General features: G+C 36.1%; 1 protein-coding gene across 1 annotated transcript; it reads right to left on the reverse strand.

The window, feature by feature from the left end:
- Positions 1-3040: 3040 nt before the first annotated feature.
- Positions 3041-11734, reverse strand: LOC140833871 (ISWI chromatin-remodeling complex ATPase CHR11-like). Its single transcript, XM_073198350.1, has 25 exons — positions 11452-11734; positions 10813-10938; positions 10619-10725; positions 9751-9863; positions 9571-9668; positions 9305-9484; positions 9001-9222; positions 8661-8795; positions 8200-8482; positions 7816-7889; positions 6844-7064; positions 6665-6752; positions 6483-6576; positions 6199-6387; positions 6041-6072; positions 5883-5956; positions 5712-5801; positions 5570-5639; positions 5437-5491; positions 5302-5360; positions 5067-5232; positions 4496-4674; positions 4178-4393; positions 3492-3596; positions 3041-3404 (listed from the first exon to the last, which is right to left on the reverse strand). The coding sequence occupies exons 1-25, from the start codon at positions 11665-11667 to the stop codon at positions 3387-3389; spliced, it is 3210 nt and encodes a 1069-aa protein (XP_073054451.1). The 5' UTR covers positions 11668-11734; the 3' UTR covers positions 3041-3386.
- Between the last annotated feature and the right edge of the window lie 366 nt (positions 11735-12100).

The following is a 12100-nucleotide window of genomic DNA, read 5'->3' on the forward strand; positions in this document are numbered from 1 at the left end:
TTTTAAGGGGTAAAATATTTTATAAATATATTTTCATGTGGCAAGTATACATGGCCGAAAATTGAGTGTTTTTTTTTAAAAAAAATCTAGTGCTTTTAAAGCAATAAAAAGGGCAGGACGTTTCATTCGACGTGCAAAGAAAATACTTTTAAGTTTTTGAGGTATACTAAATGTCTTGTGACCAAATTTATGTTTAGGATTGGAAGGCGTTAAAGCATGACCAGGGACCAATCTACCCCGTTAAATCATTAACAGGTTTAGATCAGGATTGGAAAGCGTTAAAGCATGAACATGGACCAATCCACCCGTTAAAGCATGAACGGGATCTCATGTATGTGGCATTGGATTCTTCCCTGTCAACCCAGTACTGTGGTTTAGTATGATCAGGTGATTCATGTTATGGGTCACTTGCTTTGAAACATGCTCTACACAAAATGATGAAGTTTATGTATGTTCAAGTATGTACAAGTATGCAAGCATGTTTAAGAAAAGTATCACATTATGGCACTTCTATGTATGTACGTAAGTTCATGCTTTAATGTGCAAGTTCAAGTTTCGATATGTACGCAATATTTTAAAGTTGCATGTGATTTTATTACGTATTACTCATTATCTCCAGTTTATACGTGTTGAGTCTTTAGACTTGATCGATGCAGGTGAGGATGCATATGAGGAGACGAGGGGAGCGGACCAGCGAGTTGGCTTGGACTGAGCGGGAGGCTAAACCCGGAGGACCGCCATGTTTTAAGTTTTCTTTTGAATGTTTAAAAATACTCTGATTTGTGCTTTTGGTTATGAGAGTTTAAACCAGAGATTTTTCTCTTGCAAATACTTTTAGGACGTACAGTTTGTTTTAGCGAATTTTGAAGGTTCACGTTTTATTTAAGAAAATTTTTAATTTTTCCGCAAATTTTGAATAGTAAAACTACGGTACGTTACACTTGACCCGAGCCTATCCCGAACCATCATATAAGTTTAAATTTGATTTTTAATATTTTTCTCAGATGTAAACCCGAGCCTTTCGATTTAATGATTTAATAGTTACACGATAAAGCGTTTTGACCCCGAATTAATTCAAAACTTAATATTTTCTTCTCAAATTTTAAACATAAACTTCTCATCTATAAACTACCCCTGTGAACCACGAACCAGCCCCCATAAAACAATGTTCCTAAGCATTTTCGAACCCCTTTCTCCCAAACCGAGCCGCGCGCACCTATTCTGTCGGATTCTTGGACCAGACCTTGACCAAACCCTAGCCTAACCTCCTAGACCCTGACAAACCGAGCTAGACCAGCGAACAAGCCCCATGCAACTAGCCGCACACACGCATGCGCAATGGAACTCTAGGGATCTGTGCAGCGCCTTCTTGGAATCCACGACTCCAGTCATGCTAGGACTCTTCCTAGTCCTAGGACGAAGGCTCACAAGGTCTTGACCACACTTGATCGAGCCCCCGGTCTAGCCGCACCCCTAGCCGATCTCTATAACCCAATACCATGCATGAAACCCTAGGTTCTAGCCTCACCCAAGCATGGCTCGTTTCTAGCTTCTGTCCCAACTTCATCGTGCCCTTACACGACACTTTTCCTATCCCTTAAACCTCTCGTATTTGCAACGTATCCTTTAGAAAATATAACACAATTCTTGAATGTATAGAAACGTCAAAACTTTGAGAAATATACTTCTAAACGTTAAATAATTTGAACTAAACATTTTTCATGCTTAAAACGTAAATCATGCATAATATGATTTGAATGGTGCAAAAAGAAATTTAAAAGTATGTCTTTACGTTAAAAATACTCGAATATTCAATCGTTGGCATGGATTGCAAAGAGGAGCAAACAGGACGCGAATAGCCTTTGATTTTTGCTTGAAATTCTCGAAAATTTAAGTGTGTGTGTGGTGTATGTATTTCGGCACCACTAGGAGTCTTAGAATCCTAGATTTTTGTTTTGTAAATTTTCGAAAATTTGGTTTTAAAGGTTAGGGTTTTAAGGTTTTTGGTTTAAGAATTATTAGGCTCCTAATTTACCATTTAATTATAAAATAAAATTTTATTAAAGAAACTTTTAAAAATAAAAATTTCCAGGTCTTAAAAGTCTTTCGTTGTACTAAAATTGGCTTCTCGGATAAAATAAGGCTCAACTCGTGAAATATTATGGACTCTAGTATTTTCAGAAAATTTTAGTTCTAAATATTTTCATCTGGATCATCCCAGTCTCCTTTCCTCGGTCTAGTATCGAATATCCGGACAAAATCCTTAATTTCATGAAATCATACCAAATCATGCAATTTAAACATTTAATCATATAAAATATATCATTTAAGCATTTAAAATTAATTGAATAAAATAAATAAATAATTTAAATAATTTTCATGCATACAATTTAACTGGTTTTCGGAGGTTACAAGATTGTATCTTCAGAATTGTAGCTAAACACGTTGAAGGAAGTTACTAATGTAATAATATTTAAAATGTATGAATAAAATCACCAAGATTTTGTCTCTCAAATTATTTATTTAAAAATAAAATTTATAAATATGCGTCTTAATGTAGAATACGAAACAAGATTGTGCTAATTGTTATTTAAAGAAGACAAAAACTTATGTGAGACGATATCACAGGTCGTATTTGTGAGACGAATCTATTATTTGATTCATCCAATGAAAAATATTACTTTCAATACTAAGAGTATTACTTTCTATTGTGAATATCCGTAGAGTTAATCCGTCTCATAAATAAGATTCAGTGATACGATCTTACATAAAACCCACTCTTTACAGAATCTATACATTAACTATAGGTTGTGATTTAGCAATAAGCTGTGAAGAACCATCTTTAAAACCCGATAAGAACAATATTTAAAACCCGATAAATACAACCAGGCAACATTCAAGTTAAAAACATTAAAAAAAAATTAATTCATTTTTCGAAAGTACAATGGACTAAAAAAATAAATAAATAATAAAATAAGTAAAATAAAAAATAAAACTAAATGGGCAAAAAACTATACAAAACGGACTATTTTTAGAACGCTAACGACTAAATGGAACAAAATCAAGATTTCTCCAACATAATTTCTTAGTAAATAGGAATACTCGAACTCATTACTCACGATGTACTCGTACAAAAATAAATAATATTGCATGTGCTCAAGCATTGCCACCACCACCAGGATGCTATCTATTACCGGTAATACTAAACATTATGCTGATTGCTTAACCATTAATAAACTAAATTCATACATCTTTTCCTGATCTCTCATGTATAACTAATGCAGGAATGAAGCCAAAACTGGCACGTAAAATTGGAGCAAGTTGCATTCCCATTTTGATGGAGGCAAGAGACTCCCAAATGATGCACCAAAAAATGCAATCTGACGTCATTTTCTTTTCTTTCCCTGCCAAAATATGAACCAGCTATAATTTAGCCCCACATCAAATTATAAAGTGGAGGAAACCGAAGCGAAATAGATGTGAAAGAATACCGAGTTGACATGATCGTCCATTGACAATTGCTTCCGTTTCTTTTGAGTGGAAGGAGGACTCTCGGTAGCCTGTCTAGCAGCGGAACGCTTAGAGGGAGTTGTGTTCTGCCAGAAACAAAAGAATCATAGTTACAGAGATGTATGCCATACAAAGACGCATGTATCCTAGAGAATAGGCTCTAGGCGCAGGTCGAGATGAAAGTGCTATTGAAGTGATACTTAACAATATTCTAAAATTTAGATTATGAAAAAAGTCATTTAATACATAAAATAAAATTTACAGGCAACTGAACAACTATAAAATAGATATTCTTCAGAAATCAAGTAAATACAAATGACTCACATCAGATTTCATTTAAAATACACAATTCTTTCAACTGAGACGAGCTAAAAGTGCACATTGGCTTTAAGACTCACCCATATGTTGTTAACACCCACGACTCACGCCCAGTTAAATGGCTTCACCTTAATATGTCAATATAGGCTAAGGAAAATATCACTAACCATCAACTATGGAATCACATATTGCTTATTTTTAATAATTATTTAACAGCGTTGGTAAAGGTAAAACATCACCACCAGGTCAAATAATGACATAATAGCATCAAATATCTGCTCAAAAATCAGATATTTCTAGGCTGCACTAGAAAGGTGCTGTGTAAAGATCCTTTTTGAAGAGTGAATACCTTGGCTAATTTTTTCTCTTTACGTGCTTGTCTCTCCCTCTCATCATATTCTTGATTTTCCCGCTCTACCAGTCGGATGAGTGTATCACATCTCCTCGCAAGTTCTTGAGTGGTACGAGATTTTACAAACCAATCAAATCGAAATAATGGAGAAGTGCGGAAGGCAGCTTTCAACTCGTCCCAATTCCCATATCCAAGCTTGTGAACCATACATATCTGTGGAAGGATTTTTACCAGAATCATAAGTTAGAGACATTAAAAAAATATCAAAACAACAATGTACTTCAAATAAGCTGATATCATGATTGGAAGCCTCACCATAAAACGATCACATTCTTCATTGTACAGCTTCCCTTTGTTCTGGCCATATTGGATCTTCAGTTCCAGCCACGGATTCTTGTGACGGTCCAATTTCTTCCCAATAGCCTTCATGATCTCATCTTTCCTTGAAATTCTAGCTTCTCCTCTTTCAATGTTCTTAATAATCCTATCATAATCTAGAACCAAAGTCAAAAGAATTGGTCATGTTTCAAGTTTGAGAAAGTCTAAACAACAAAAGCACGTTTCTAATTCCCCAAACAGAACCTGCCAACAATATACAACAATATACAAGGGACGTTGACATACTCCTTTCACATACATATAATACCTCCTTGCAGGTGTCATGTCAACAAAAAACCATACATTCCACATGAACTCGTAAGAAAATGAATCAGCCATCATCACGCTAAAAACATTTTCTATTCTCAAAAAAGAAATCATAACAATCAACAAAGTAAATAATTGAAAGAATTATTAATTCTTGGTGGGAAAAACGATCTCGAAATGAATGTTTCTCAAAATCGAAAATTTGCTTAAAAATTAAAATAGAGCAATACTTGGTGCATACCATTCAATTCTTTATATCGACATTTGAAAGCTTCCGCATATCTCTCAACCTCTTCCTCAGTTTTCCCTTCCATTTCGGAAGTGATACTTGCGATATCATTTCGACCATACTTCTCACAAGCCCTGATGAAAGTATTGAAGTCTCTCCGGCTCCATGTTGAAAATCCCTGCATCCACGGTTTCCAGGTTTACATGCATACAAGTTTGAAGTCCCACTAAATATAATGAAAACTTACTTCTTCCAGCAGCCGCTCCTTTTCTTCCTGCTCTTCAGCAGTCAACGGCTCTCCCACATCTAGTAGAAGACAACATGCCAAGGGAATATCAAACAAAAACTGATAGAAAAATGGCATCTAAATAAAAGAACATACCTTCAGGTTCATCCACGTCTATCGTGTCTTTTACCTGATTTCTCTGATGTAATTGCTGAAGCCATGAAACCAATTCAGACAGATGCCAAAAGTAAATATGCAAAAGAGAAATCAAACAGAAAGACAAACCCACCATCAGACAACGAACTTCTTTCTCATAGATTTCACTAAGACGCTGAGTGTTGAAGAACTGGAAATCATGACTGATAAAAACAGATTGAGATAGAGAAATTAATGGATAAAATCTACAAAATTAATGAATGCAAGATGTTTACAGCTGAGGCATGCGAGGAATCCGTGGCTCTTTTGGTCTTGCAGGACCACTTTGACGCATTGTCTGCTTGAAGTAATCTGATTCAGAGTAACTGAGAAAATAAAGAAATTTCACGTCAACCGACAGCATACAATACTTGAGTGCATAATTTCAGCAAATAGAAGAAACATACTTCCGCTTCCTTTCTCTTTTTGGTGGTTCCATCCAATTTTCACTCACGATTTTCTTGAAGTCAAACTTATCATCCTTCACACATATAAAGAGGAACCAGAAAAGAAATGAGCTCAAGCAGATGAAACCACAATATTCAGCCATGAGCAAGTGATATACCTTTTCATCATCAAAAGCATACAAGTCAGCACCTGCAGTAAGGCCAATAAATAAATTAGCTTCATCAGCAGAAATATGCCAGAAACGTGAAGAAAACAACATCTAGATTAGTAAACCAGAAAGGGGGGAGGGGGGGGGGTTTAAAAAAAAGACCATACTATCATCCATTTTGAATTTGATAGCATCTTCAGTAAATTTTTTCATCTTTGCATCCAGTTCAGCAGTAGCCTCTTCTCCCTTGGCAATAATTCTATCTATATCTTCATCTGTTATTGTGCTGTCTTTCGAACTAAAAACCATTTCAGCACCAAATCTCACCATTTGCAGCAACTCATCCTTATTAACAGCTGCAACAGGACACAAAATTATCGGTTTCTAGCAATTGTATAATCGTTCCATGCTCTTCTACAAAGCAAAGCCAATATTGTAAAAAGAATCTAACTCTTTTGCTCGGCTAATCGTCCCTGTTGGATAACCAAAGCATCAAGTGCAAGCTTTTTGTAGGCTCTCTCAATCACTTTCTCCTCAATGGTATACTGCCAAAATAATTTGAGAAAATTATGCTCGAATTACGAGTAACACCTCAACAACCCATTTTAACCCAAGTAGGTACAGGAAAGAAACCTCGGCGCAGAAACGGAAGACTTGCACTTCTTTCTTCTGTCCAATTCTATGAGCACGGTCTTGAGCCTGCAAATCAACTTGTGGATTCCTGCCATTCAACATGGCCAAGGCTCACAATGTTTAAATGTAAAATAATAGGTAATGTCATAAAACAAATAGTGGAAGCAGCAAAGTCTCACCAATCACTGTCATAGAGAATGACAACATCAGCAGTGGCAAGGTTAATACCAAGTCCTCCGGCTCTTGTTGACAGTAGAAAGACAAATTTCTCACTTCCTGGAGAGTTGAAGGCTTCAATGGAAGCATCTCGATCATCTCCACCAGTATTTCCATCAATTCGGCAATAATAGTATCCACGGAATATCAAGTAGTCCTCAAGAATGTCCAGCAGCCTTGTCATCTGTTGGTACAATATAGATGAATTCGAGGGAAATTCACGGAAAAATAAAGAACACGAAAAATATGGCAAGATGAGCACCAATTAACCCATGACTTTTTATATCTTATGGTTTTCAAAACACCCCCAATAACAATTTCATATAACATTGCTGATTACGACAACTTTCTCACTACATGTTCTCTATTTCAAACACATGTTTCTATACCACCTCGAAATATTTCTTGCTGCACTTGAAAAATCAAAGTATTTGATGAAGCTCACGTATGTCGAGCTCTAGAAATATTTACAAACACGAGAGAAAAGAATGAGCAAAATTTGCAGGCCCTTACATTTAACAAGTTTTGAGTCAATCTGGCATTCCAAATAGCATTGCAACATGACAATTCATATACTATGTGATGACACGTGCCTTTTCATTATATAGACAAGTGTCAAACATTTTCCTTTATGAACGATCACATGACATGTTAATAATAATATTAGACATGAGATATAGATTTCTTCCTTATCGCAATGGTTGTCAATGTTTACACCCAATACTGGTACACCACAACAGCATAATCAATCACGAATAAACCACACTCTTTTCATGGGATAGATAATTTTTTAAATGAATGAGAGCTATCATAAGTTGTATTAAATACATTCCTAAATTTGGAAAATAAAAAATAAAAAATAAAACAAAAAAAAACACTGTTAGAACATTAAAAAGTGTGGAGAGAAAATCTATTTTTTTAAGGGTGATGATCACCTGTGAAAATATCAAAACCCTGGAATCACGCTCCTTTAATTTTGGAAGCAGTTTATCTAGAAGAACCATCTTTCCTGCAATAACAAGACAATTCACAAATCAAGAGAGACAAAAAAATGGCAATTGTTAATGGGAGAAACGCTCTTCCGAGCGACATTGCAAGGAACTAGCCAAAATTTTCCGTAAAATGATTTATGTAATTTTTTTTTTGATAGGAAACGATAATTTATCAATGATATAGTAAATAGGAGTACATCAGCGGACTAGTAGTCCACTGTCATAACGAATATAGTAAAATGACTTATGTAATGAATATAAAGACAAAAAGAGGCAGTCATAATGATAAAAACATATATTCTTCGATGATAGTTAAAGGGAACACACCAGCATTTTCTATAAGATGTTCTCCAGTGGTATAAGGTGGGCCAGGTTCAGCGCCTTGAAATAAATAAGGGTGATTGCAACATTTACGGAGCTGCATGGCTATATTAAGTAGGCGCTTCCTTTCTCCGCCAGCATTTACAACCTCAAGATCTTTCTGTAGCAACGCCTTGTAGTATTGTTTTTGCATTTGAGACATGCCAACTTTGAGTATTGTCTCCTTTTTGGGAGGTAAACCTTTCTCGACATCAGACTTTAATCTTCTAAGGAGGAATGGCCGAAGAACCTTGTATTACAAAACAAAACAAAAAATTAAAAGCAAAAAAGAGTATGTTTTCAGGTTTTAATCATCATCCTATCTTATAAGAAACTGTTAACACAAATTAAAGATTCACGTTTCATCAAACCTGAGTACTAAGTTTCCTACAAAATGAAATTTATGAAATAACAAACTGAGGGTATACCTTGTGAAGTTGCTGGACAACTTCTTGCTGATCGTTATCACCCGAAATTTGGAACCATTCATCAAATGTTTCAGAAGAGCTAAATATCTCAGGAAGTAAAAAGTTAAGGAGCGACCAGAGTTCGTGAAGGTTATTCTGCAACATAAATCATGTTAGATACTCAACAAAATTGGTTGTAGGAGCTATGCCACATAAAAACTGAGAAAAGAATATTTGATAATTCACTTAATTTTTATAAAATTTAACACACACATACTTCTGTGAAATATATCTGGATTATAAACACAAGGCAAAAAAAATTACCAAGGGACTTAAAGCACTAGAACTAAATAAAAAGTACCTGAAGTGGCGTTCCTGTGATTAAAAGCCGATAGTTGGTATTATAAAGCCTCATCGTTTTTGAGAGAAGAGAATTCTCGTTCTTGATTCGATGAGCTTCATCTATAATGATATAACGCCAACTAAATCGGCGCAAGGCAGACTTCTCTCTAATGGCCATCTCAAAACTTGTAACACAAACATCAAACTTGCCAGCAACTAGTAAATCCTCTCGTATATATCTCTGGAAATTGAGAATTAGAAAGATAAAATGATGTAAAAAATCTACAAGACAGATGAATATCTCATTTGTACTGAAAGCATACTCTTTCATCAGGATTTCCAAGAAATTTCACAGCACGCAAAATGGGACAAAACCGTTTGATTTCATTCATCCAATTGCCAAGTGTAGATTTAGGAGCAACAACCATATGAGGGCCTGTAATCCCTCTAAACTCATGCAAGTATCCCAAAATAGAGATGGTTTGTAATGTTTTACCGAGCCCCTAAATTTCCGAGAAAAAAGAAATCATCAATTAAATTAAAGAGATTACTGCAAATAGCGAGAGCACATATTTACTCATGTCCCTACCATTTCATCAGCAAGTATGCCATTAATGCCATTCTCATACAATCTTATCAACCAATTTAAGCCAGCCAATTGGTAATCCCTCATCTTTCCTTGAATACCTGCAAGACAAAAGCGCCAATGCTATGTACACTAACTCATCAAATTAGAGGATTACCACCCCATGAAGCACAACAGTCTTACAAGATGGCTGTGCCACAAGCCTTGTGTTTCCACTGCCAGAAAGACCTTCTTCCTCCTCTTTGAGACACTCTTCATCTTCTTCCTCTTCAGTTATCTTTGATGCATGGCGCCCTCTGCAAAAACAATCAAAGAATGCAGCCACATTATGGCTTGTTCCCAGTCCTCGACTTTAAATTTTTTATCGGGGTCCACTGTCATGATAGATCATAATTGAACATCCCCACTTATGTGTTAATAAAATAAGTACACATCAAATGCAGAATGTCAAATCTAAATCTCACATGGAACCTCAAAATCATGCAATGTTTATTGGTAGTGTTATAAAACAATCTTCATAAAGTGTTGGGATCTTTTGAATGCAAAATTCTAGCAATTAGTTGATATATCATCATTCCATACATTATGCATGTCATGCAAATATAACAAATTTGACGTCTTGTGGCTCTCCAACTTAGAATTGTCATCCCTTTAGAGGGAGAAACTGGTAGCTAATGGCAGCACCAAGGCGACTTCTTGCGGTGCTATTGACCAAGTTGGGAATATGTTTACACAACACTTACGATGGGAAAGTTTGTCTAATGAGCATGTTAGAAGTCCTAAACTTCTGGACTAAGAGAAGTGTTGGAGTCAACTAATGATTTATGATTAGATACATGGTATTAATGAATTCAGAGTAAATCCAGGAGTTATGTAGATTTTCCGATTCAAAGAGAGCTAACATGAACAAAAGAATTCTGTTCATTCTCTGATAATGTATTGCTCACTACAATTTTTTCCACTTTATATATCTGTGTAGATCATGTTATAGATATTATATTGCACTGGCACACTCAAAAATGCTCTGAATAAGTATCAGCAGGGCACTCACCTTCCTTTTGCCTTCTTCTGAGAGGAGGCCTGATCACCCTTAGCAAAATGAGCAAACAACTCCGTCTGCTGTAATAGATATTTCAAACGACCCTTTCCTTTGTTGTTCTGCTCAAAACAGACCAGTTAAAAAATCTCAGCTGATAAAACAATATTGAGAATATGTTACTTAACAACTATTTTCACAAAGTAAACCATGTCAGCATCGATAGCAGCATTCTGGGCCTCCAGCATATCTCTTATCTTCTGCTTCTTCAACCGTTGCATTTCATTGAGCCGGAGTTTTTCACGTTTGGACATTTCATTTGCAACATCTTCATCCTGTACAACAACAGAAGCCATAAACAAGCTAATAAAATAAATAGCAAAGATATCTTCACAATCTCAAGGCTATTTAACAAGCCCAAATTCCAGCAGGAGGAAAAAAAACCTTCACATTATTTGTTTTCAAGTAATCAAATACTGAAAGGGATAAATTCCCAGACCCAAACATAACTAATCGGATACATTAAACCATAGTTATCAAAAGTTCACGAGGTGTGTGCCTTGGCTAAGCCTTGACACCTAGAGACATGCAAGGCACAACCTTTAACGATATGTGCAGGCTTTGGGTGTAAAGCACGTATCTTGGTAGCGCTTTAGAAACACAAATTGCATTTTAAGCACCTGAACCCGCACACTTAAAAAATACCACGGAAAGACAAAATCGACAGAGGCAAACTACGTTTCACACAAATTCTTAATTCAAACACCCATATCTCGGGTAGACCTCAGTGTCACATGTAAAGCACCACACGCTTCACATAGCTAACGCAAAAGGCGCAACTTTCGCACCTCTTCTTCGTCGTATTCTTCTTCTTCAGCAGCAGCAGCAGCAGCGTTAGAGTTGTCCTCCTCCTCCTCGTCAAAATCATCGGCGGTACGAGCGACGACCTCGAGCTCCTCCTCGTCTTCCTCGTCGTTGACCTGATCCATGGCAACATCTTCTTCCTCCGAAGAATTGGACACAGATTCATCCGAGGAGTACTTAGCTCGAGAGGATTTCGCCATTCGAGGGTTTGAGAAATTTTAATTCGATAAAGAAACTACTTGGGAGAACAAAATGAAGAGCATAGAAGGAAATTTGCGTAGCCAACGAACTTATTTATATTGATGGGCTAAAAATGAGTGCGGATTCCCGCCATTGGGTTAATTTTGGGCTTGGAGCCCTAACGACACAAAGCAATTCTATAGTGGGTTGACTTCAGAGCCCAAATATTTGAAGCCCATATTTGGGAAACACGCATCTTCCCTCACCGAGATATTTAGTTATTTATGTTAGGTTTAAATTCTCATCCCATTGCGTCACAAATATTGATTAATGCTGCATTTGGATGGACTTAATTAATTTGCCTAACAAATATTCGACTTGGAAGACGATTCAAAGTGTTGATGCATGCATTTGACGTCCAGAATTTCTTAATTATATTTTTATATATATTAT

This window comes from Primulina eburnea, chromosome 6, assembly GCF_022965805.1.
Source record: "Primulina eburnea isolate SZY01 chromosome 6, ASM2296580v1, whole genome shotgun sequence".
NCBI classification, from domain to species: Eukaryota; Viridiplantae; Streptophyta; class Magnoliopsida; order Lamiales; family Gesneriaceae; genus Primulina; species Primulina eburnea.

Coding starts and splice junctions, on each gene's coding strand:
- LOC140833871 (XM_073198350.1), bottom strand. CDS start 11,667: ATGGCGAAATCCTCTCGAGCTAAGTACTCCTCGGATGAATCTGTGTCC. Junction 6,388..6,482: donor ACGATTAGCCGAGCAAAAGA/GTTAGATTCTTT, acceptor GTCCTGTTGCAG/CTGTTAATAAGGATGAGTTG. Junction 5,233..5,301: donor AGGAGCGGCTGCTGGAAGAA/GTAAGTTTTCAT, acceptor CCGTGGATGCAG/GGATTTTCAACATGGAGCCG.